We start from the raw sequence: 27,461 nt of genomic DNA, 5'->3' as shown, positions 1-27,461 counted from the left end.
AAATCTCGACACAAACAGGAAATTCCTTTAACAACCTGCACAGTGCTGGTACAGGGAACAAAACATGTCTTGGAATGTCTTGCCTTTCCCGAATCTGCTGCATCGTCGTCGGACTTGGCAACACTCCCTGGATCCGTTTCTTCCTCCAAGTTGCACTGCAAGTTTTCTCAAAACCTGCACTCACTGGATTTCTGTCTGTAGTTAGTTACGTCTCTTACGTCGTGTCGTCATCCGCGAATGGTTGAAAAAATAACAAGCCTGTTTTGATAATGTAAGCATTAGAAAGTACAGATATTTGTGTTTAAATGTAGGGAGTAAAAGGAAAAACTCGTCAAAAAAACTAAATACTCAATTAAAGTACAGATACCTGAACAATCTACTTAAGTACTTCCCACTTCTGGTATTTATGACTAGAAAAACGTGTTGTTTAAGATATCTGCTCTTACATTTTGATTAGTAAGGAAAATGTGTGTTGACTTAGTTGGCCCGATCCGTATTTTGTTGGTGTTCCCCTTTGAGGTGTTTCCTACAGTCCACTCCCATCATCCCTTAGATGATGCGCTTTATCATTGGTGTAAAAGTGAAAGGACTTTTTCACTCTGGTCGTGCAACTGATTTATCAAAACCAATCAAATTAGTGCGTTTCTGTCACTGTTAAAACAGCCAAGGATTTGTTATTTGCTATGTTTTTTCTATCATTAAATAATTTTCCGGCCTTTTTTGGGTGTTTTGTTAGAAGATATTTTTATTTCAAAGGTTAAAAATAGTGGACTACTATAAATAGTAGTGTTGCGTTGTATTATTGCGTTGATTTATGATAGAAAGCCATCACGCTGAACTGTACATCAGAGGTCTCCCTTGGCCAAATTTCATAAATACAGCGTAATATCATTAAGGAAAAAAAGTGAAATCATGCGAATGAAGGTATTTTGGGAAATGATTAAGTACAGGCATGTAATAGCAGTCCACTATTTATAAGATTTAAAATAAAAACATCTCACAAAACACTCAAGAAATGTATTTATTGATGGAAATAATAAAAATATTGTTGAAACAAGTTTTGAAATGTTTCATTCCAAGACCAGTGTGTAAATCTGATTTGACTAACATCCCAGTGATAAAATTAGCTAACAAAGTGAGTACTGGTCACCGTCAAACCTCTGCAGTCCAAACACAACATTTTGGGGAAGGGACTTTCCTTGAACCGCTGTTTTCGGGGGGGTAGGGAGTCACATCTCGACGGAGATCACACTTTATCAGGGGAATGGAGCCTTTTCACCTTTTACAGAGCCAAAACTGTACACAAACATATATACTGAGCAGACTGGATGGACACTTGCATACTAGAAATACTTTCATTCAGTAACTTATTACAGATGTACATCATTTATTATTCATATTACAGAATTCTAGTAATAATCATGATTGACTTACTCAACACAACTTCCTTACAGTCTGTAAATTGTTCTTTATATTGCTGCGTTACCATGTGATTTCCCGTCTATAATGTATCTGACATGCTGACACATGTTTAATGTACAATGTTTCATTTACAAAATTTACTGTTAATCACAGTGAATCATAGATGCCTTACTAAATGTTTGAAGTCATCTCAAAAAGCTTTTCAGAATAAAACAGCATAACAACTACCAACCAAGTTTTATTGGTTTGTTGACAATCATTACACAGGTACATCTATAAACAAATAAAAAGAAGCACACTTGTACTTGATACAAATACCTAAAATCCACATGAACATTGCCACTGCTGGTATGCATTTGACATCTCAAATGACTGTACAGTTTGTTGGCCTTTAAGAAGCCAGTCTCTGCAATTTTTTTATTTTATGGTTACATACCTCATTAGCCTGGCTAAGAAAACAAATTCCATTTTATCATCCTTACAATGTACCATTACACACTGCATATAGAAAACCCTTTTCACAGCAGCTATACAAATTTATTGCGATGCTATCACAGAACAGAGACACAACCAACACACGCAATGCACAGTTCTGATAGGGAGAGCTCCAGTACTAGCGATTTTAAGTTTATTGATTTGTTAAGAAAACTGCAGGAGTACAAGAGTTAACATATAGGAACAAAGCTTACAAACATTCTAAAACACTGTTCGTAATTATAAACAATAAAACAATGAGTTGCCCTGTGACTTTTTCCATCCCAACCCCAGCACAGCTTACATACACCATCCCTTATAAAGCATATGGAATGTAACTCACACAGGTAAGCTTTTCCGATTGCCCTGTGAATGCCGTGCTTACGTGTTAACACGGTAACCTGTCCTACACCCTCCCGTCCTTCACATTTAAATCCACTGACACAACAATTACCACAATTTTTATGGCAATGCAAAATTGTGGGATGTGATGAAACTCCCGTTTCCAAATTGACTTTTTTCTTTCATTAAAAAAAAGTGTTTTCTACAATCAAACTACTAAAAAACCTGTATTTAGAAAATAGTTGATAAAAATATTCCCCTGAATTGTACAAGAAAAGAGGTACAGGGAGCACTGGTAAAAGACGTAATCTGATAGATGTTATTCGGCTGCCTCATTTTTTTGTTCAGCTGCGTTTGTAGCTGGTGCCTGTAAGACAAAAATTAGAATGTTAAAATTGTATCCCCAAGGTTATGAGCTTTACTTTGTATATGTATACGTGCTGTCATGACTTATACCTCTTCCTCAGCTTTGGCTTCGCCATTCTCAGCAGGGGCATCTGTTGCTTTCTCCTCTGGCTTGGCCTTCTCTACCTCCTTGGCTTTCTTAGGCTTAGCAGGTCCCTTCTGCAAGCAAAACATCAAATACATCCGTCACTTGTGCCCCTTTTCCATTATACAGTTTTAACACTACTTGGCGCTACTCTACTCAACTCAACTCAGTTTTGGTCATTTTTCCATTATAATTGAGTCGTCATAGTATAGCGGCATGAAATTGCTGTGATGTCCTTTATACACGACACAAACACACGCATACAAATTCAGCAAATTCATACATTTAGCCATGTGCCTCACTTAAAGACTATAAAAATAGAAAAAACAAACAGTTGTTGCCAGTTTTTAAAAAATACATAGGCATAGAGCTCATGACTCGTCTAGTGACGTCACTCCCTGGCCAATCAGTGGCCTGCAGTCCGTTGACATCACATTTAGTATCGGCTCAGCTCTCCTGGAACACTCGGCCAAGGAGATACTAAAAAAGTACCTGGTACGAGGTACTATCGCCTAATGGAAAATCTCAAAAATCGAGTTAAGTTGAGTAGAGCTAGTGGAAAAGCCCCATTACAATTAACAGTCCAGTCCAATCTAATAAATGAGAGTAATCAGAACTAATCAAAACAAGGTTTCACCTTTGGCTTGGGTTTGGGCTCTGCCTTTGCAGGTGCTGGCCTCTGGGGGATCACGAGCATTATTGTGAGCACTAAAAATGCAGTGAACAACATGGATAATGTCTGTGAATCTTGGCTTGTTTGTACTTACGTCCTTCAACCTGAGAGATCTCCTCTTGGGCTGCAGAGTGAGGGAACAGACAGTGTGATTACTTTTATATTCAGCATCATCCTATGGCTCTTAATGTTGGGATATTACTGACCCCTGGTGGGTGCACATACTATTTCATTATTTTGAAGATGAATAAAACACATATATTCCGAACAGAAGTGTGTTATTCTGTTGATTCCTTACCGCTGAATCACTTCCTGCAGCTGCCTATAAGAAAAGAAAGAAAAATACAGAAAATAAGGTTAAGGATAGTGTTTCCATGGTCTTTAAGTATCAGTTATGTATTTTAAAAGTGGGCATCTCCATAGTGAATATTAGTCTATAGCTGTACATCCAGCTTCATACATAATGTAGGCAGAGCTCTGGGACAGGATCCCTGGGACCTTACACACTGAACCTGACAACCTGGAAACAATCCTAATGCCTATAACAACTCAAAGCTTTATGATTAAGACCTACTTATTGATCAGCATGTTCACAGTCATTAAAAATGAGTAAAATCACATGATATTGCAACACATCGCGATTGGTCTTTGTGGAATGACATTTGTAGTTGTCCTTGACATGACTGAATACCAAAGCCATACTTTAACAGCGTAATATAATAGCATAACGAAGTTTAAACGTCTTCGTGTGGTTTGTTGTGCTTTCCCAACTCCTGCAAGTGATTTGCCTACTGTAAACCTCCTTCAGTGGGGGGGTGGGGGGCGGACTCCGCCTCCTCACGACACATCCATTCATTGGTAATAAATGGGACTGTCAGTGAACGGAGAAAAGCGAGCAGTGTAGCGAATGTTCCCGCCATTAATTTGAAAAGAGTCACTCCGAGATGCTCAGCGACTCTGTCGGTCTGGTAGCAGAATCTACTAGAACCCCCAGCAACAGGAGCAGCGCTGTGCTGACGGAGGCTCGCCATTGCATAACCTACAACTGGCCTGAGCCGAGAATACACAGAAAGACAGGCAGCCAACACGACGAACGCGTCCCAAGAAACGCACTTTCACAGAATAAGGGCGGCAGCCCATTAAGAAAAAAAAAACACGCTTGCACAACAAGTTTATAAAATATTGTCGTTAATAATATCAAAATAAAAGTGTTATTGTTGCATGGGAACGCAATAAACAGCAAACACTGCCCCTGCAAAAACAGTAATGGTAGCATTACAGTCCAACTCCTACCTATTAACACTCATTGCTGAAATTTACGTTTTCAATTTCGGTCCCATTTCCTCTTCGAGAAACTTTAACGTTAGTTTACAGCGTGACGACCTCAGTAGGAAAGAATCAATATGCCGCCAACTTTCTCTGCAGAAAACCAATGTAACGATATCGACAGAGAATGTGAACCCGCTTGGTCCTACACTCCGAACAGATCAATTTAAACACACATGCATTTATGCATATTACCATTCTGCGCTAAAAACACGGCGCACGGAAATCCACTTGGCACAAAGATAATCACTGCACAAGAGAGATAACACCAAGAATCAGACAGTTCCGATAATCAAAACAGACACTAACGATTCATAGCGATTAAACACTTGGTTGCCAGCCTCAATCATTGCTGACATTCACTCGGAACAAAACACTGTAGCAACACATTTAACAGCCCTGACGACCAGCTGTAACAAGCCCCTTTTTACAAATTGCAGTTGTGGGTTACAAACGCTATACTACTAAATGCATGAAAGATATCGGTCTACTCACTTTGCTCCTTTTAGGCATGGTTGGTTTGTGTGTGGTGATTTTTTTTAAAAGAAAAAAGAAGTAAATGTGACTGAATACAGGAGAAAATACAGTAGAATATACTGGCTAAGGCTGTACCAGTACAGTCTATTGCATCGCTGCGAGACGTTAATGTTCCATTGGAAGAAAAACTAGCTCAAACCGGATTGGATTCTCCCCCTCCCTCCCTATTCTAACCGTTATAGTTCCTGCCTGATTGACGGGCCTATGTCCCGCCCACACCTCCCGGTGATTGGACGACACAGCGATCAACAACACGATTTTAAATCTGGGCTCTTACCTGTGTGGGTACGTCACACGTCAGTCAAACAAACATGGCGAGCGGTTTGTCTTTATGTGCAGCCATCTGCTGTAACAAGACCAACTTGTGATTAAATCCACCTTTCCCGTCGCTTAAGAATGCTGATGTTCTCCTGAGTGCAACATCATATTCACATGCTAGAACATCGGTTGTGATGCAGGTTTAAAGCAAACGCAGTCTGCGTCTTTAACACTGCTCATGAAATAAAATGTGGCATGTGTATTGGTAGAAAATTGAGAGAGGGGTGTGTGCTGCCCCAGCCGAGTCTTTTGTATTTTAGCGTGGGGAAAATGGCGACAGGATCTTTGTGGGTAACGGCTCTTAACCTGTGTGCTGTCTTGTGTAACCTCCTCGCGGTGTTGTCACCGGCCACTTGCTCCATTGTGAGTGTGCAGGCCAAACGAGACTTCACTGGAAACAGCCAGGGCGGCGCTCCAGCTTTGTGTTGAAGTCATTTCAGACATCTGAGCACGGAGGCTTACATCCAGACAGTGCTAACCTTATTCCTCCAGTTCAACCACAGGGAGCATTGTTCACATGTGTACGTCGACTGCCCATAAAATAAACAATAATATCTTTCCACAATTTAGTTCTCTTTATTCTGTATATAGATAAAAAAAAAGTGAATATGCTATAGACATTACTATTTATATGTGTATCTCAGTCATCTGCATACTTTAACATCATTTAGCTTTTTTGAACTGTATATCAAGTAGAGGACAAAAGGCAAGGTTTAGAAAAAATCCTTCAAAATCATATGCTTTAGATCACATGTCATTATTATACCTGTGGTTTTGTTAAAATATGGAAAGGCTAATGATAAGATAAGAAGCTTTATTTGTCCCACACCAGCGGAAGTTACATCTTCACAGCAGCAAGTCAAGCACAAGATAAAAAATGATTAGAAGAATAGAAAAAATATTAAAGAACCATATTTATGATTAAAATATATTAGAAATGATAAAGTGTTAATGGCCAATATTGCACTCTGGTATATTGAATATTTACATGTTTCTATAGGATTTGTACAGTCTAGGTGATGAGGTTAGCTGGGGGTCTACTGGGAGCAGTGCTGGTTGTACAGTCTGACAGCAGCAGGGAGGAAGGACCTGCGGTAAAGTTCTGTCACACACTTCGGATGGATCAGTCTGTCACTGACAGAGCTGCCCAGTGCTACCAGTCTCATGCATCAAGTGTGAGTCACTCTCCAGCAGGGAGGTTAGCTTGGACAACATCCTCCTGTTTCCCCCCACCTGCAATGGATTCAGGTGACTTCCCAGTATAGAGCTGGCCCTCTTGACCAGTTTGTCCAGTCTCTTCCTGTCCACAGTCGAGATGCTGCTGCCCCAGCAAACCACTCCACGCCATCACTGTGTCAAAAAAGGTCTTTAGGAGTGACCCCTGTACTTCAAAAAACCTCAGTCTACTCAGCAGGTAGAGCCTGCTATGGCCTTTCTTGTAAAGGGCATCTATGTTATTTGACCAATCCAGCTTATTGTTGAGGTGAACACATAGGTACTTATATGAATCCACTCTCAAAATGATTTGCTGTAGCCTGTAGTGTTAAATAAAAAAAATCTTCTTCTCTCTTTAAATAAGTAGACTTCTAAATGATCGTGCCCTGCATTATGGACAGGTCAGTATCCCGTTTCAGCAGGAAATAAATTACATGGTCATCAGTGGCCTTCTTTAGGCTGAAAGTACAGGAACTTCAACCTACTTTCATTGCAAATCAGGTGAGAAGAAAGGAAGATGCTTTCAAAAGGCCATAATACAAACATCACAAATCATGTTTTTTTTTTTTTAAACCTGTCTAGATGTGTCCAATTTCAATTAATGGTTGCTGCAGTGTTTGGCCCAGACTTATTCTTACAAGGCAAATTGAAAAGAATCATTGTGTATGTAGCTAATACAGGCAAAAATAGCACTTTAAAGAACAGCAGATTTACAACTAAAAAGGATCTGCTTTCACTTTAATTTACCTCTATACTCTTTTACCACCTGTTGCGCAGTATCCAGTATTACATGACTGGTCTCAGTCCAGACGTTTTCAAATAATTTAATTCAGTGATAGAGCATGGTTAGGCCTACTTCTTGTTTGAAGATATCTGACAGCCCTTCTGCAGCCACCAGATTTTGCAAGCTTCTTTATGTGGCACAAACACCATTTAAACAAACAGAGCTGAATTCACAGTGAACTGCCATTACCTGCAGGGTTGCATTCAGCAGCAGACGGAGAACTGAGCCAATTAGAATTTGTTTGGGATATTCTTCCAACTGTCTGTGACATTTTATTCCTCTGCTAACGAACACTGGAACATGTCAGATTTCAGGACTTGAGTTTAAACACTTTTGTTCCTGGCCACAAGGAAAATGATCCAGGTGCAACATTTAAAAAAAATATTGAGAAGCCGTTTCATGCTAGATTGAGTATAGTGTTTCTCGTTTGACTAGACTTCTTTATTGTTAGAGTGTTACCTTCATAAACCCAGGTCTACGTTCATTTGATGAAAAATGAAAATGTGCTCATGAGGGCAAACATTCAGATTAGACTGGGAGGCTCAGAGAAACATTCATACATTCACAGTGCAATGCTCAGATGCATACAGGTGAGAAAGTTAAGGATTTGGTTTCACGTGTGGCAACAGCAACATACTTCTACACTAAATAAGCCACAACTGTTATAAAAGTCAGAGAGAGTGCCACAGACCTCAGGTTACAATAAAGCAGGTTTAATGTAAAAACAAATTGTGAGTTGACAAAAAGTGTGTTGACAGTTTGCCTCAGACACAAGACGCCCATCCCCCATTTGTCCAAATAAAAGGTTTCTGCTTGCTCACTGAGGGCAGAGAGGTGTAAACACTTGTCCCAAGTCAGTTGTCGATGCTTGCATATATTATTATGGTAATGACATCTGAAACTTACTTCTCCCCAGTGCCCCATTCAACAACATAAGAACATGGTGAGTAATGCATAAATCAGGTACCTGTATCTATTGTTGCCATTTAAAACAACTCACTTTATTGACTCATAAACAGTTTGCAACAAAATCATCTTCTGCAGTAAAAGTGTAAACCTTGAAGGCAGCAACCAGTTCCACAGGTTTCTAACTTTGTATTGGCTACTTAACTCAGCACAGTGTAATCATACACAGGTTTTTAGCAAGCTTAATGGGAACTAAAGGGCTATCTCACCATTCAAATATTTTATGTAATCTTAGCTGAGATAGAGCGTAACTCAAACTGGCTGAAAATAACATAACATTGCTTCATTGCCCACACGTGGTGAGCGAGGCAATTAGAAAGAGGCAGGCCTTTGAATACTGTATAAAGATCGAGCTAAAAGATGGTACATTCTTACAGCTTAAACTACCCAAAAGTACTTAAAGTTATTAAGATACTATAAATTAAATAGTTGTTAAAAGTTATAAAATAATAACTACAACTCTAAATAGTTTTTCTACCACTGATTATATCATATCATTACAATAATCTGTAAGTTCTCTAAAAGGAATACAAAGGATAGAAAAATGAAAGAAATGTTACAGCAGCTGAATTTGTCCACCATGTAGGTAATAATGCTGCAGGCAGCAATGTTTATGGATTCTAACACAATATTCACTGTTGAAATATTGACCTACTTTGTGCACATAACATGGAGTCTGCTTTAAAACCTAACCTGTTTTTTTTCTTTTATAGCAGGCCAAATTCAAAATGGAAGGACAGGGTACACCAACATTGCTCACACTGTCATCTACTGAGTGCAAGTACAAACAGAGAAAACCTGTCCTCTGAAAAGGAAACCTGTAGTTTGAATCTACTGTGATCATGCTGAGTATGGGGGAGCTGCTGCCTGTTGCTGTCCTTTCCCTTCCTGAGTCATGAATGAGTATAGTAGGAAGCAACCAGCTCTCCAATTGCTAATTCCTTAGAAAAAAAATATTGTTTTAACTAAAAAGTGGCCTTCAGGTTTTGTTGCCTGGCTTTGTGGCACTGGGTTGTCTTAGAGCTAACTGGAATACAGACGTTGGCATAATCCTCAAGGGAGGGTGACAGGATGAAGGTAAAGGTGACCTCAACAAAAGCCTCTTTGACAGAGGGCAACTTGTTCATTTATCTCTGTCATTGCACACACACACCGTAGCTGCTCACCTGCTGCTTTGAGTCTTGTAGACCAGGAATGCAAGCAGCTGTGTCATGCACACACTTTTCCTACACCATACTGCTGGGCCATGAAGAACCACTCGTTAAGATGACAGGTAAAGCCAGATTAGAGCACTTTGTGTGAGAGGGGGTCTGGCACCACAAGAACCAAAAGCATCAATCCCTGTTGATGTTATGAAGTGAAGTTATAGTTCAATACTACATGAACATTTGTGTTATCAGTAATTAATGAACCATTTGACCCTAGAATAAAGATAAAAACAAAGATAAAACAAAAATAAATTATATTTACAACTTGTATCTTTCTGAGAGGAATGTGTGATGAGAAATTTTCTTTACTATTTCCAAATGACTAAATTTCTCTGGAAAATGCATATTTCTGTCTTTCAGAAAACGCAGTGTGTGAAGTGCTGTTATTAAAAATAAGAAATTGTGTTATATTTGTCCACTCAGCAGTTAAAGGAATGTGGTTTAGTCTGTGCAGGGGAGTGCCCATGACCTGCCTTTAATACATTAATTTACATGTGGCAGAGGGTGGAGGCTGGCCCCAGCGGCAGTCCCAGCCTAATAAGCTCAGTAACAATAAACCTTAGTCGGCTTTAACCATTGATTAGCCCATAGCTGACACAACGAAAACAAATCCCACAATGGTGATTAATGCATGCTCTGAAGGCGTGCCTTTATGTTAGGAGAGCATTGCATTATGGGGTTATGTGTCATACTCTCAAATAACAGGGAAATTGAATCGAACTAATCTGCAGTTGCAAAAATAACTTAAAACAAAAGGATGGTTAAGTCAAGCAAGCAAAATAAGGACGAGCATGTATGATGAGTTATGACTGATGAGCCCTGACACAGTGGTGCCTATGGGAGAAAAGCCCTCTAAATTACTTTCATTGCAGGCCATATGCAGTGGATCAGAGGACTGCCATAGCTGACCCTCCCCCACTATCTACTTCCTGTTTTTCATGGTTGTCTGCTCTCTTCTGCCTATACAATACCAGCTGTGTCTGGAGACATTCCAGCTCATACTATACTCCTACCTTCATAAAAGCATGACTGTGGGGCAGAGCGGCCTATAATGAGAAGAGTGGAAAGACAGATCACATTGCCAGTTACCATGAGTAACAATTACACATTACACAACAATAAGTAAGTATACATTTGATATTTCAGGATCATTTTGTTTCTAATACTTATGTACCTTCACATAAAAAAATAAAATACTGAATTCAAGAATTTAACTTATAATGGATTCTGTTTGCATTGTGGTGTTGATGCTTTTTAAAATAAATGATATGAATATGTCTTCCATCACTGCATATGGTATGTCTAAACAGTACAGTTCATTTTTAGCCACTTGGTTTTGATGTACACAGATTGCAGGCAGCTAACAATGTGTGCTTTCATAAACATGATTAATCATGTCATGAATTATTACTTGTCAAACAGTCATTATTTATATTATGCTGCAGGTAAATTCATGATTCATGATATATAACTCCATGTGTCAAAGCTGGTTAGAGAGTTCTGACTTAACACACAATCAAGCCTAATAAAATGTAAGTGCATTTTAAAAATGCACTTGAATAAAATATATGTTTATGAATTGATACAGGACTTTGCACAAGCAGAGCATCATCATGGAGTGACCTCTAGTGGTCACTGTGTAAAACAGTACTCAGTGTCAGTTTCTAGTGAAAGGGCTAGCTCTGCAGCTCAAATCAGAGTAACAGTATTCTTCAAACAGCTGTGTGCGTTACACTGGGCAGAGGCAATGTCCTTGGTGGCAATGATCTTGTAGCAGCCATCCCACCAATTGTCATTAATATATATAACACGTTGTTGGGCCACACAACACTAAGAGTGTGAAATCAGTTTCACAGGCACATGTCACTCAACAACCTGCTGCAGGAGACCACCTAAAACAAGTGCCAGTGGAGAGGATGACCTATGCTGGTGATAAGTTTCTGCAACTATGGTATAAAAAAGATGCTATAAACAAAGGATTTTGTTGGTCATAATGGGACACACCATCATAAAAACAAAACAAACAAACATAAAACCAAAACAAACTAACTAAAATACAATTGTATATATGTTTTTACAAAGTTTTCAAAAAACAGGTGACAGGAGATTGACCATCTCTAAATACTACAAAAAGGTGGGAATTTAAGATGAGTACCACATCGCATGTTATAAGGTCATCAATGAGTGGCACATTATAGGTACTTGCTTAGATGCAAGATAAATCATGACCAAATGTATGTTAACTGTATTAATATTGATGTTACAGATTAGTCTCTTCTGTATTTTCTCTCGGTGGGGAGGTCAAAGGTCAGGTCACAGTAAGGTCTCACATTAACAAAAAAAAAAAAAAAAAAAGCTTCTATAGAGATTAAACTGTATCTTAAAAAGATCTTCTTTTCCTTTTGGCTGCTTCCTTCAGGGGTCACCACAGCGAATCATGTATCTTAAAAAGATATGACACTATAAATATGATTTCAGTCCGTGTATGTATTAAAGTTCATGAACTGTAGTGTGCAGAACTTTAAGTTTGTCCTTGATAGTTGTGTGTTTCATACAGACTCAATGATGTCATTAATGAAGGAAATGAACCCAATAGCAGCAATACAACACTGTAAAAAATAATTACAGGTCAAAGTACTGCATTCAAAATCATATAAACTTATAAGACTATCATTGTCAGCAAAATGAGTAAAGGTACTCAGTTTGCAGAAAAACAGTCCCTGTTACCATTATGGCTGCATTGTCTGAACAGCAAGGTTTAATGTAATTGGCGGAGGTGAAATGACTTTAATGGGTGGTTGTGTAGTTTAAGTACAACATATGCCGATCTCTTGTTTTGTGTGCATTAACTGAAGAGCAAATAGGACTGTGCATGTATAATAACTGCCATATGTGACTTCACATCCAGGGTGGTGATGATGCTTAAGCATATAGGTTTTACATAGCTGTAGTGTGAGTTTCTTCTTACCCCAAAAGGTATGTCCAAAGTAAAGTTCAGGTGGCAAATGTATGTTCTTCCTCTCAAAAACAACACGGCTCTGAGAGAAAAACGAGCCTATTCATTCTACAAATAGGATTGCGCACTAAAAACGGACTTTAGCCGACTGTCTCACAAACAACGCACAATTAAGGTGGAGGCTCACCCGCCTCACCTGCGTGTCTACACCCAGAGCTGCTGTGACTCACTGACGGCTGCACTGTGTAGATAAGGGCTGGGTTTCGGTGGTCAGGACTGAACCCTGCTCCCTGCGACTTTCACAGCCACAGGTGTAGTCCTGCCGCTCACCTGCTCTTCCGGGAAAACGAAGCTTGGAGCCGTCGCGCAGAGCGCAGCGGGACTTAACGCGCAGTAAGTTTAGATGAAGATGCTCTTACCTCTCAGGAATCTGACATTATGAAGGCAGAGATTTGATCCGCTCAGATGCTTTATACGAAGGAGACTGTGACTTGTATCAGCACTGAGGAAAAGCTGAAGGCTAACACACTGACTTCCTACTACATACTATGATATCTACATCCAATGTGTATGTGAATGAACGATTAGTGACGTTAGATGGATGATTAAAACATGGGGGCGAAATACGCGGGTTTGGTAGAGGTACACCTCCTACCACCCCTGCCCTCCAGAAGGAAAACAGTTTTTTAAGGGTCGAAATTTTGACATATCCTTTGTAACTGCAACCACAAATAGAAAGAGTTTCGCATTCATGGCCCTAAGACGGATCTAAGGATCTTTGTACACCCTGTATTCTGTGGTCCGCCCATTTCCTCTCTGTGACAGCGGCGCTCATGCCAGTGCCATTTATATGAAGTTCACAGTCGTACTGTGTGAGGTTTGGCATACTCCTCGAGGGCCGCTGCTCTGCTTGTTTTGCAGGTATCCCTGCCCTTCCAGCTTCTCCTCCTTACTGACTGAACACACCTGATCCAGGTATATGCGGGTTGGGCAGGGACAGTTGGAAAACAAGCAGTGGCAGTCGAGGACCGGAGTTCGCAGCCCTGACACAGACAAATAAAGCTGTAGAATTAATTTAACTGTTACACTGTAGCAATGCTTTCTTTACATTCATAGGAAAAGAAAAATGGATGTGTGCAATTTGTGATCAGTACAAATAAATACCGTAATGGGTGTACCCTGACTATTTTCTGGGCCTGCTTCCAAATTTAACTACTCTTTGAGAATATGATCCACATTGTCTTGATGTCCTTTCCATGCACAAAAATATCAGTTTTTGGTCATCTGTCATTTATTGTTGTTTACATTTTCTAGACAAATCATTGTTGTACTTTGTGATTTTTCTGACAGTTTCACAGCACCACAGCTGACATCAAATGCCAGCTTTTAATTTGAGTTCATTCAAACCAACATGTGAACATACAAATAATAAAATGTGTGATTTTATGGTTTTTATCATTTTCATTTTACAGTGTCAATGCACAGAGCCTGCATTACACAGCAATATGGATTTGTTGCATATTCTTACAGCTGTCTCTGTTTCATCTTTCAGGTCAACAACAGCAGCATGACTGTTTTTTGGAAACCATGGCAAAATATCTTCAGCATCTGTTTAGTGCTATGCACAACTGCAGGTTAGCATCTATCTCTTCAAATAACTGTAATTGCAACTATAACTGCAGTTCATGCAATTTAATACTAAGTGTAGTTTATTTCTAACAGTCTTTGTATCGCACTGATTCTTCAGATAAGGGACAAAAGTTTCTGAACTCGAATTTTGTTCTACATTAATTTGACATAGATATATTTATAATAATTTGAAATAGATATATTGTAGAAACAGGTCTTAGCTATCAAACCATGCAAAGGAACAGGTGCTTTCTGAAAATGATCATAATTTGTGTTAACTCCATCAGACATAGTAAAAAATACGCTATTTTAATTTGTTCAAGACCACAAGATTTTAAAGCCCTCACCCATATAATAAGTTTTCAGTTACTCTGATATGTAATAAAATACAATATAGAAACTTTTGTTCTGATTTCACACTATTCTGAGATCCTAACTTATTTTATACCTTTATTTCTAATGTTAAGACTGTACAAATTATTGCTTTCATTGGCAAATGAGACAGTAGCTTGTGTTGACAGTCAATGATGGTGTTGGCAAAATCATTAATCAACACCATCATTTTAATTAAACAAATATACAGCTAAAGCACTTATAAACATGAGGAAGGTACAAACAGATTATTTTAAGTAAATTAAAAATAAATCTTTGTCTTTGAAAATAATCAAAGTGGACAGTCCTCTTCTGGAGCTGCGGTGGTTCACTGGAAAAAATAAAAAGAAGAAAACTGCAACTTGATTTTCACTTACTTGACATAATTGAAATACTAGTATGGTTTAGCATAGTATAAATTATCATCTCAACAGTCCCACTTTTTTTTTCTCAGAAACATTATCCAACATCTCAAGTTAGTGTTAAAGATGATATTTCCATTTGTGAAAAAATCAGAACTGTGGACTGAAGCTCGTTGCCATCAGGTAGAGAAGTTTCAGTTCATCAGTTAAAACAGTTTTTTAACAATTAATCATCACCCTTGTATTATGTTGAAGGGAATAAAAGCTGAGCCAACAAAATATCTAATCAGTCATTCTGTTTAAACGCAAACAGTGCTGCTAATTCAGGATTTTTTAAAAAAAAATACAACAATAGGATGGCAAGGAAACATTCATACAGTGTACCTCACTTGCTCGGTATGTTAAGGAACAGTCCAGATTAATTTTAGGTTTGAGTTTCAGCTGTCACCAGCCAACAAAACAAATTCACTGCCCTTTTATATTTAATATTTTTTACCTTAAAGAAACTCAAACATCTACAAACTACAAACAAAGTAATGCTTCCATGCAGACTAATAAAATAAATGCATCTCCATATTTGAACTGAATAAAGGCATAGATCAGTTAAAAACAATACCCACTAATATTCAGACATCACAACATGAATGACAGCACCAAAATATGTCATTTCTTTACTCTACAATAAGACACTGTACCAAAGTGGTAAGATACAAAAGTGCATCCACCTAGCCCTAAAATAAAGACACCTATGCTGTAATAACAGGAGCCAAAAAATGTACTAATTGATTTGTACTGTGACAGATTGTGTAATGCTACTGCTGTGACAGCCCATATCTCCTTCCTCACGTATCACCTCTGTGTGTTCAGTGCTGTCAGCACAGTTCCAGCTACAGCCATTGAATTCTACAGTGCAGCAAGGCTCTGACGCACGATTCATTGCCACTGTGCAGGGAAATTGGCAGATCATGACCTGGACTGTCCGACAGATTATGGTCCTCACCATCCCTGCAGGTGGCAATACAACTTCATTTTCACCACAGTTTTCTGCCAGATTCTGCTCCAGCGGCAACACCAGCTGTGTAGAGTTCACCATCCACAACGTCACCCGCAGGGAGTCTGGGCCAGTCATCTGCACTATGCTGGGGGAGTATGGATCAAAGACAGCACAGCTTCATGTAGAAGGTGAGGCCAGAAATATCTAATATATCTACAAGACTGTCTAAGAGACACTTCACTTCAGGCCTCACTATGCACGCCAAGAAGAAAAGGAAGTTCCTTGGATGAAAAGGGGCTCTTGAATATTGATATGTATGCACACTGTCCTTACCTAGACATTGTAGCCTACTATTTGTTTTTAGATCAACATTTTTACCACGACACCATAAAAATCTCTTAATATTATTGCAATAAAGGTGAGGTGGCTGAGATGTCCTGAAGAGGGCGGCAGTGTGCTCCATTTACTTGTCTTTCATGAACCTCTGTAATCAGTTCAACTTCAAAAAATCAAGTTAAAATCAGGTTATTCAAGTTATTCAATTAATGTTATACTACAGTATGCCTAGTAGGAAGGAAATAATGATAAGAAAGTTTACAAAAGAACCTTTAAAGAGGAATAAAATGCTGAAAAAAACAAAGCACCAAATTTAGTGGATTGCAGTATTTTAAACGTGTTGCACTCAGACATTATTTATACATAAAGTTATAATTTATGTAAAATGCACAACACTTTATACAGAAGTAATTCTCGACCAGTAAGCTTTGGGTAATTAGATGTTTTCCTTTTATATGAGTTGAAAACAAATACAACATTATATCAGGCACTGCTTCTGGCCATCAGTATAATTCCATAGTGTATTATTGTGTTATACCTTATGTAAAATCTTTCATCACAGAACCACCTGTGACCTGTAACCACTTAACCATGTAAGTTTGGTCACCAGTTACCAACATTGGGCAGTGTCATAAATATGTAATGTATGACTTCAGGGATATCCAGAAATGTTTGGATTAGAGTTACCTGAGTACCAAAACTGAGAAACAAGTATTTACCACCATAAGGTACAATTCCCCATGTTGGCTGAACTCTGACCTCCATTCATCAGTTTAAGCCTAGGCCTCTGAATTAGACTTCAAACAAAGGAACATCTACCCTCACACCAAGCCCTTATACATCATACACTTCATACAATGTACATGCACAGCTGTAATTAGAAGGTAATCTCACTGAAACATCTGGCCTCTCTTCTCTGGTTGTGAATGGATATTGGTAGGGAAGGTAGTGGAGCTTTCTGTCATGCTGCTGATTGGGATCTTTATGATTACAGACAATTTCTCTTTGCATGTAGCAAAACCTGCATTAAAGCTGATAAATTCACTTAATAGACCTTCCAGTAAAGGCCCATGCTTTGCTGCAAGAGAATCTTATTAGGGGAACAGACAGTTCAATAAACAAAGTGTTTAACAGTAGACTAAAAAAAAATTCCCATTAGAACAATACATGTTTTGTGACTGTCAGCAATACTAAGACACAGCAGAACATTTTCTGCCTAATCGAAATGTATAAACATTTGACTATATATTTCCAGATCCTTGACCTGAGTGTCTGTGGCTGATTTGTGTGTGGTCATTTCCTGTATTTTTCTGACTGGTGCAAAATGAAATTGAAAATGAATAAAATGATCAAAACCAATGACAGATCCTATTTCTGAAGGTTTGACTCTGAGATCATAGCAAACAAGGGAAAAATACAGGAGGATGTACTTAAAAGAAGCGAGGTTTCTTTTACAGACTAAAAAACATACTGCCAGGCTAACTAAGCTAATGAGTAAACACCATAGAATATTAATTTCAGTACAACACAAAACTACTGGGCAGCATGGTGACTGAGTGGTTAGCACTGTTGCCTCACAGCAAGAAGGTCCTGGGTTCGCAACCTGTCAGGGGCCTTTCTGTGTGGAGTTTGCATGTTCTCCCTGTGCTTGTGTGGGTTTTCTCCAGGTACTCTGGTTTCCCCCCACAGTCCAAAAACACACAACAAAATTTCAGCCCCAACCCTGTTGGTTGCTAACAAACACTAAACATTCCACCTTCCATGGAGCACACAACCAAAAACATGCGGTATGCCTGACTTAACCTCTCAGCTTTCTATGTTTCTCAGAGAGTGGTACAGTCAACATCATGGAAGGGAACATGACTGTGATACAGGACCAGGAGGTGAAGTTCCAATGTGTAGCCACTGCTTGGTTCCCCACACCAACTATAAGCTGGACCCGAAATGGTCAGGCCATAAACAGCAACTTGTACAACACCACCAGCATGGCTGATGGGGATTCCTTCAACTCCACCAGTGTTCTCACTTTCCAGGCCATCAGCAACACCACGGTGGAGTGTCAGGCAACTGTGCAGACACTAACAAAGCCACAATCCAGCTCTGTCTTCTTGGTGGTTGGTAAGACGGTCTTTTTACTCCTTATATTCAGACACCTTGTCTGTCTTCATGTTATTCCACATTTAAAGAAGATACAAGCTACAAACACTGTCACTATGCTAATTCTACACAAACAATACAAATGCAGTGTTGTTTGTATTTCACATCATCATGTGGTATATGAACAAACACAAACACCATAAAAACTGAAGGACAACATGTGGAGGAGCATCTCCAAACAACCAGGCTACCAGGGCAGTAAGGTGCTTACAGAGGGTGTGTCTCAGTTCATTGGAGCAGGCTGCATTTGTGTCACAGCATGCATTAATATTGTATTTATACTTGTGCAAAGCTTAATGTCCGGGCTAGAGGGCACTCAAACAAAGTACACAAAAAGTAGAAGAAGGGAATGGAAATTGGCAAAGATGACAATTTCTCATGAAAACGAGGCAAAACAAGTGGAATAATGGACAGGGAATAGATGTTTATGTTTCTTAACTTCATCAGCAAGTCTCTCCTCTTGCTGCTCCATTTTGTCATTTGCATCTTCCTCCTTCTCCTGCCTCCCAACAAAAAAAATGGAACAAGCAGATGAGATTTAGGAGGTTTGCATTTCAGACTGTCTGCAGCCATCACCAACATATACTTACCCATAAAGCCCTTTGCTGCATAGCTATGCATCAATGCCTACATGCTAATTTAAAACAAGCCAAGCTTGTGCAGGTAAAGCACTAGAAGTGTGTGTTGAGGGTTTTTACAAAGCTGATCTTTAAAAGAAGCAGCAGATCACAGCATTATGACAGGTTGGCACTACATCCTATACATTAGGACAGAATAATTACATTAAATGCATTTGTTACCTGGAGGGAAATAGCTTTTGTGCCAGTCTGCATAGTTTTCAGTGCTTGTAACTTAGGCTATATTCGACAGTCTCTCTGGGAACGCAACAGCATACATGAATAAATGAATGTAATGTAAACATTTATAAGGCTGTATTAAATTAGAGACAATGGCAACGGCCTACCTCATACCCACATTAAGAAATTGATTCAGATACTGCAAAGGAACAGTTCAAACAATCTAAATTAAAATACAGTTTTTAGGCTACACTTGTGTACTATTTATTGGAAAGAAAGGGCCACACAAAGAAAGGGCTTATCAGACACAGCTGCCTAAAAAGGGAAGGACTAAGTGCACTCGCACTATGTACTGTGCCCGGGCACGACGAGGAGCACACATACCAATCAAACAAACTGGACTTTGAGAGTCAAATGAGCCCTGACATGATATGGACGGCCTAGTGTGAGTACACCCACAGTCATTTCTTGGACACCTCTGTTATATTGATGCACATCCCTAAGTTCATGTTTGGTGAATGTCTGAGAATCTACAGACATCTTCTACGTCTGACATTAACATATGAGCTGGTTAACTGGAGAATAATCTGATAAAATCAGATTTTAATTGAATAAGAAAACCCCCACTCAATATATGATGTATAGTAATTAGATTAACAGCAATAACCCTGAGTGTAAGGTTTCAACCAGGCTGCAAACAGAGAGCACTGAGTAGGGGTACGTCAGTCTGAATGTGTATGAGACACTCATGTTTTATCTGGATGGGAGACATACAGACTGTTAATGTGAGGTGTTATGCAGGGTCATCAATGCTGGTGGATTATCAGCACTATTGGCTCTGTGACTGAAAGATGCAAACGTTAGTGCGTCCCAGTTTGTGAGGTAAAGTTTGAAGTGCCATTAACATCCTATTTTCAGGGTCTAATAAAATGTTCTATGGATAGTTTATCAGAAAAAACAAAATATAGCAAATTCCATAGATTACATGCGGTCCATGTAAGTACTCTGTATTGTGCTCATCTCCTTTGTTTCAGTATTTTGAATTTAACAATAATAAGCTTTTAGATCTTTGATAATTCTGGTCTTTCTTCCTGAAACAGTTCCCAAACCACCTAATTGGACCGTGCTGATAGCTGTGGTTGTGTCCTTTGGAGGTTTTGCTCTGCTGATTTTGCTCATCATTGGACTCATCTTTTGCTACAAACGCAGGAAAAAAAAACGTAAATTCCTCATCATGTCAGTTCTAACAAAACTTGTACTGTAGAGTATCATAAATGTTGTATTAGTAACCTTTGCCTGAGGGTAGGGAGTGCTGTATTGGTGAGAATGCAACTGCTATCAAACAAGTACTCTTAAAATGATGACAAGAAACATTAATGTTGAACACAACATGAAAAACCTTTGCAAAGTGAAACAGTTGGGGAACAGTTTATATAATTACAAAAGTAATGGCTCGTCATAAATTGTTTAGAATCTATCATATCATTATTTAGAAATACTAGAAAGAAACCACTGATAAATAGCCCTCAGCAAACAGTTACATAAGTCATCTTTACATTACATAACCATGTGAATGCTTTCTCATTTACTGACTAATTACTAATTCATAAACCCTTCCAGAACCCAACTACCAAGATGAAATGAGGTGAGTAGCACAGTAATAAACCTTCATTTTGTAAATACTCCTCAAATACTCAACAGCATGTACCTGTACATGTTTCTATATACAGACAAATGCATTGTGGCTCATGTTATGTGTAGCAGGAGAGTGAGGACACAGAGCCAAATACAGGGTGAACCGAACGCAGCATATGTGCCGGAGGGTGAAACGAGTAAGATTAGTAACTTTAAACTTTTAAGATTTAAACAGCCACTTTGATACTAGTGCCACAGTAGTGACTGAATGTGCCAACTCTTCCCCCATGTTTTTCTTCTCTGTGCACAGGTGTTCCTCCTACTGAACTCACTGACAGTAGCTTTTGTCAGCCAAACAGCTCAGATATTTGCAAGGTAGGATTATTGTGTTGACTTTATGTACTTTATTTATTTTGCTGAAGGGATGACTATATATACAGTATACTACATATTTCTTGGAGAATGGATAGCAAATTTTCCCTATCTTGGTGAGGCAGGCTTGAGGCATGTCAATTTGTCCTCAGGCTGTCTAAGCAGCAATCTTTTTTTTCCCACCTGAAACACTTCCCAAACCATCTAACTGGACTGTGCTGATAGCTGTGGTCATAGCTAGCAAATGTTGGGTACATACAGTAAGGCAGGCTTGAAGTCTACTAGTTTAGCTTACTGATATTGGCTTAGTTTTAGAGCAGGCTGTCCAAGCCGGCAGGTAAATTTGAGATCTATTAGGGTATTTTGTCTGGGGGTGTTGGTGTAGGCAAAGAGGTGTGTTGTTCTGCGAAGCCCAACTCAACGAAACACCATTGCTCTTTGAAATACAGCATTGGACAGGAAACCTCTAAATCAGGTCCGTGCTTGTATGCCTTGCATGTCATTGTCATGCACAACAAAAGAGAACATTTGGATACCCTCTGTCAGGCAGAGAAGAGAATGTATTGCTTATTCTTTCCCACGATGCACCCTTAATGCCATACTCCACACATAATCATCAAGAAACAACACTTGCCAGATTGCAAGTCAAACACACCTAAATCAAATGTGATCAGTCCTATAAGCTTATGCTAGATGCTTTACATGACTTTAGAAAGCCTGAGAGGTGGTGATTTATATAGACTGCCTTGTACGGCTTTTATAAATGAAGAAATTACCAGCTGCGTGAATTTATCATCTTTAATTATAAAGATACTAATCATCATCTGTACCATTTATCAAGCATAGTACATATGGATAATTTATTGCTCAATCAGTTTAAGTAATGAATGAAGTACCTTATAAGCAAATATTTTATTCAAGGCCATAATTACAGCCTAGTATTTCAAGATGCTGCCTTTTCAGATAAGCAATAGACAGCTGTTACATGTTTTAGGTATTATATAAACCTTTGTTTTGAAATGGTGGTGAAATATGAGTCTACACAGTTTTAGCTGCAAATCTTAGCAAATTAGATCAATTTTAATATGACATTTGTTCTGCTTTTGACCTTTAGATGCCTGATGTCATAAGCAGTAACCAGGCAGGAAACAGCAACAACAGCACCCACAACACAGTACATGAATCAGGCGTCAACAAACACAGACATGTCACCATCGTGTAAGGACAAATAAAGGATGTAAGTTTCACAACAAACCTGCACAGCGACTAACTACTGTGGTGTCTAAAGGCTGGAGAAGGATGGGCAAAAGGATGACACTGGCCCAAATTGAAGACTTATCGATCTTATTGTAAAGGTTGTTAATTTAGTAGAATACCAGTGGAAATACTTGCTGGAGTTTTAATAAATAGACAAATTTGCCTCTGTACTGAAAAATGATTTATTAGTGATAAATCAGCAAATTTCTAGTAGAATTTCTGACTTGGATCTATTTAGAAATAAAGACAACATGCTCCACACAGAACCTTGCCTTTACAGAAGTTAAATCTGCAGAATGTTAGGGTTTTTTTTTTAAATTAAGAATGTATTTTGGATTAAAAAAAAGAAAGTATTAAGATTTCCAGTTTTGTAGATTTCTGATTTTTGTCTGATCTTTGATTATTCTCTTTTGACTTACTGGATTATTTTTTCTTCAGGACTCTAAAATATTCTCATAATAAACGAAAACCAGAACAAGAAGTATTTTACTACCGGCGATACTGGGTTGCATGAAGTTCAAGTTTAAGAAGTCATAAGGCAAAGCTGAGAATCACAGCTATTATACTACTATAGAAGTGCATTATGTTGTATCCTCTCTTAATATACTTCACTAACATCAGTCTGACCAATCAGCAGATGACCTTTCCTTGGCAAGGAAACAAATTTAGTTGGACTCATTAGCTAAGATGCACCAGCAGGGAGCAGAATTACTCCAGTTCAGCTTTAGGCTCAGATGCAAGAGATCAGTTAGGTGATAACAAGCTCACTGTGCAGTCCTAGCTAATTAGGGCTTTAATTTAATTCAGGATCAGGTTGTGTGTGATTTTTTTTTTTTTATCAAATAGCCACTGTAGGTCTGAGGTGAGATCTGGAAGGTCTGCCTCTAGGTCACACATTTCTGAATGAATGGTGCAGCCTACACAAATTGCCAAAGCCTCGAGGCTTATGTTTGACGAGTCAGCAGATTTTGAGCCCATCTCTGACTGCCCAGGGTGCACTCTTTCCTTGGTGTTGGCTTTGAATGGATTCTAAATGGCCTCCGGTGCAGTGAAGTCAGTTTATGGGGGACGGATGCTATTTCCCGCATTTTAACAGTATGTCAACAGTATTAGAGGAAGTGACATATTTTAATGGAACTGGCTCCAAAATAATTTGTTGTTTAGGCTGATAACCTACCAAGGCTAGACCATTTATGATGATTCTTTAAATGTTGCATTTGGTTCCTCTTTACAACAAGCACTATTCGGTAATGCCTTATTTTTCATTGAGGTTAAATAACAATTTCTAAGTCAATAACATCTAGAAATAATACCATGCTTTATAATGTGCAGGAGAGTTTGCAGTATTTCTAAAGCTCTATGTAGTGTCTGCATATCCTCCTGTCAAGCTGCAGATATAAGTTTTAGTCAGAGGTTAGAGTTGTAATTTTATACAGCCTCAAAATAGGATTTTGAAAAATGAGGGGAACATGTCCCCTGTGTGCAGGTGGAAATTACGCCCTTGGGCGATTTGTTTCATTTGGTGCTGAGTAGGTATCAGCTTTTTAGCTGAGAAATGCTAAACCTCAAAAATGTTATAAAGATCCAAAAAGCTGAGGGGAACTGCAAATTTGAGGTGTAATATTTTGTGGGTTTATTACTATTGAATTAAAGAATACAGCATGATCTATACTGGCTACTCTGCTCCAGCTGCAACCATTTCAGACTCCAATAAGTTACCAAAAATAGATTAATGGAGGCAGAGACTTAGCATCACACAGTGCACAAACTCTACAGACATATCTACTTTAAATTTATTCTCATTTAGTCCGACTCCCTATGTATTTCTGTGTCTGAACAAATTATTATAGAGATGCACAGCAGAGTGCTGCTGCGTCTGTCTGCCGATGTTTTTCTGAGTGTCTTGACAGAGTGAAGATCTACTCTTACAGCCTGCTGAAAGAACCCTCTAGGTCTGGAAAACTCAACACTGTATTCAATTACCTTCAGCATTTATGTTTCCATATTGGAAAGCACATTAGTGCCAGCAATACTTTCTTCCATTTAACCTAATTTACATGTCATAGATGGCATAAATATGAAAGAAAATCCTCCTCTGTCTTATGGTTTATTTTCTCTATAATGGGACTATGTTGTTTGATGTTATTTCAGTTGGCTGCTCAGGTTTTCTGTGAGGAGACATCTGTAGCTTATTTTTGGCCTGTTTATATAATGACTGCAATTTACAGCTTTGTAATTTGCTCATGTTTTGTGCAAAGAAACGGGACTCTGTTGGCTCTGCTAAATATAGCTAATCACTTAAGCAGCAAGCTGTCAACGGCTGAAAGAGTTAATGAATAGAACCAATAAAATTAATGAACAGAGCTCTGATAGTGATTATTGATGAGCCATATATAGTGCGGCTTTCAAGTCATACCAGCTTTTAGGGCTCTTCCCTAAGCAGTTTTACGGTTACATGAGTGTCTAACAATTTAAGCTCTTATAGCAGATTTCAATCATCAGATTGGCTCTGTGCAGGGAACTGGGATGACATGCATGCCTCCTGCTGGAAAAGCATAATGGAAATGTTGTAAATTGACAAACTGGTTTAAACAGTAAAATTTTGGCTGCTATTGATGATTTTTGGAAATAAAAGCAGCAGTACCACTTTTAAAATGCTTTGTAGTGATTTATAGGAAATGTCACTGTGCAAGTTAATTCAAGTTGCTATTGAGATGCTCTTAGTTCGCTCAAGGAGTTGTGTCAGGCAGTGTTAATTGCAGGGGAGCACTGGTAAATATAAGTCAATGCAAAGTCCTTACAATTAATGTTAGTAGTGTTTTGAAATGTACTGCATATGGCTGTGATGTAGTAATGAAAATGTGACTGATTTAGACCCTGCCTTACAGTAAGAACACTGATCAAAACATTGCACGTTTTGAACATGATTCCTTGGAGAAACAATACTAAAAATAGCAGGCCTTGAGGTAGCAGCTATTACTCAGTAATATTATAATCCTCCTAAAGGAGAAGGAGAGAGGCAAAAGAGGGGGTACTTGGCATCCATTTAGTAATGGATAACCCTGCAACTCAGCTTGCAAAGGAAGAACACAACTGCGTGCTCACTTTGTCAGATTGTCAATAGGTCTTAAGGACATGGAGGCAGAGTAGGTTTAGACATTAGAAAGAGTTTGCAGATTTGATGCCTGAAAAAGTCAATATGCTCTCCAACTGCAAGGCACTTCATGGGTACATCCTCATGTACTCCCTCTCCAGTATTCCCTAGAAAGCCTACTACTTTTTGATTTCAGACAAGACATCATGTTGAAAACATACAGTGGTGTTTGTCATTTACTATCAAGAAGATAAGTGAGCCATTTCATACATATACAGTGGTGTGAAAAAGTGTTGGCCCCTTCCTGATTTCTTATTTTTTAGTATGTTTGTCACACTTTGTTTCAGATCATCAAACAAATTTAAATGTTAGTTAAAGATAACACAAGTAAACACATCATGCAGTTTTTAAATGAAGGTTTTTATTATTAAGGGAAAACAAAATCCAAAACTACATGGTCCTGTGTGAAAAGGTGTTTGCCCTCCTGTTAAAACATAACTGTGCTAACTTTATCACACCTGAGTTCAACTCCTCTAGCCACACCCAGGCCTGATTACTGCCACACCTGTTCACAATCAAGAAATCATTTAAATAGGACCTGCCTGACAAAGTGAAGTAGACCAAAAGATCCTCAAAAGCTAGACATCATGCTGAGCTCCAAAGAAATTCAAAAACAAATGAGAAAGAAAGTAATTAAGATCTATCGGTCTGTAAAAGGTTATGAAGCCATTTCTAAAGCTTTGGAACTGCAGCAAACCACAGTGAGAGCCATTATCTACAAATGGTGAAAACATGGAACAATGGAGAACCTTCCCAGGAGTGGCCGGCCGACCAAAATTACCCCAAGAGCGCATTGACGACTCATCCAAGAGGTCACAAAAGACCCCACAACAACATCCAAAGAACTGCAGGCCTCACTTGCCTCAGTTAAGGTGATGGTTCATGACTCCACCATAAGAAAGAGACTGGGCAAAAATGGTCTGCATGGCAGAGTTCCAAGACGAAAACCACTGCTGAGCAAAAACAACATAAAGGCTCGTCGCAGTTTTGCCAGAAAACATCTTAATGATCTCCAAGACTTTTGAGAAAATACTCTGGACTGATGAGACAAAAGTTGAACTTTTTGGAAGGTGTATGTCCCATTACGTCTGGTGTAAAAGTAACACCACATTTCAGAAAAAGAACATCATACCAACAGTAAAATATGGTGGTGGTAGTGTGATGGTCTGGGGCTGTTTTGTTGCTTCAGGACCTGGAAGACTTGCTGTGATAAATGGAACCATGAATTCTGCTGTCTACCAAAAAATCCTGAAGCAGAATGTCCAGCCATCTGTTCGTGACCTCAAGCTGAAGCAAACTTGGGTTCTGCAGCAGGACAATGATCCAAAACACACCAGCAAGTCCACCTCTGAGTGGCTGAAGAAAAACAAAATGAAGACTTTGGAGAGGCCTAGTCAAAGTCCTGACCTGAATCCGATTGAGATGCTGTGGCATGACCTTAAAAAGGTGGTTCATGCTCGAAACCCCTCCAATGTGGCTGATTTACAACAATTCTGCAAAGATGAGTGGACCAAAATTCCTCCACAGTGCTGTAACAGACTCATTGCAAGTTATCACAAGCGCTTGATTGCAGTTGTTGCTGCTAAGGGTGGCCCAACCAGTTATTAGGTTTAGGGAGCAAACACTTTTTCACACAGGGCCATGTAGTTTTGGATTTTGTTTTCCTTTAATAATAAAAACCTTAA

At 38.9% G+C, this 27,461-nt stretch overlaps 2 protein-coding genes across 5 annotated transcripts; one reads left to right on the top strand and one right to left on the bottom strand.

Moving 5' to 3' along the window:
- Positions 1-1,635: 1,635 nt before the first annotated feature.
- On the bottom strand, positions 1,636-5,403 carry hmgn1b (high mobility group nucleosome binding domain 1b). Of its 2 annotated transcripts, none has more exons than XM_026329307.2 (6): positions 5,223-5,403; positions 3,700-3,723; positions 3,496-3,525; positions 3,366-3,407; positions 2,695-2,802; positions 1,636-2,605 (listed from the first exon to the last, which is right to left on the bottom strand). In XM_026329307.2, exons 1-6 carry the CDS (start codon positions 5,238-5,240, stop codon positions 2,558-2,560), a joined length of 270 nt encoding a protein of 89 aa, XP_026185092.1. In that variant the 5' UTR covers positions 5,241-5,403; the 3' UTR covers positions 1,636-2,557. The 2 variants fall into 2 exon arrangements, with proteins under 2 accessions (XP_026185092.1, XP_026185093.1); XM_026329308.1 differs by lacking the exon at positions 5,223-5,403 and adding an exon at positions 4,923-4,970.
- A 7,564-nt stretch (positions 5,404-12,967) lies between these two features.
- On the top strand, positions 12,968-22,806 carry igsf5a (immunoglobulin superfamily, member 5a). Of its 3 annotated transcripts, none has more exons than XM_026328823.1 (9): positions 12,968-13,104; positions 14,264-14,345; positions 15,942-16,256; positions 18,232-18,522; positions 20,459-20,578; positions 20,979-21,003; positions 21,123-21,190; positions 21,304-21,368; positions 22,480-22,806. In XM_026328823.1, the coding sequence occupies exons 2-9, from the start codon at positions 14,279-14,281 to the stop codon at positions 22,585-22,587; spliced, it is 1,059 nt and encodes a 352-aa protein (XP_026184608.1). In that variant the 5' UTR covers positions 12,968-13,104; positions 14,264-14,278; the 3' UTR covers positions 22,588-22,806. The 3 variants fall into 3 exon arrangements, with proteins under 3 accessions (XP_026184608.1, XP_026184607.1, XP_026184609.1); XM_026328822.1 differs by having other exon boundaries at positions 21,120-21,190; XM_026328824.1 differs by having other exon boundaries at positions 13,053-13,104; positions 16,025-16,256; positions 21,120-21,190.
- The last annotated feature ends 4,655 nt before the right edge of the window (positions 22,807-27,461 follow it).

The sequence above is a fragment of the Mastacembelus armatus genome, chromosome 14, assembly GCF_900324485.2.
Source record: "Mastacembelus armatus chromosome 14, fMasArm1.2, whole genome shotgun sequence".
NCBI lineage: Eukaryota > Metazoa > Chordata > Actinopteri > Synbranchiformes > Mastacembelidae > Mastacembelus > Mastacembelus armatus.
The sequence above is the reverse complement of the archived record's forward strand: the minus strand, read 5'-3'. Positions and strand labels throughout refer to the sequence as shown.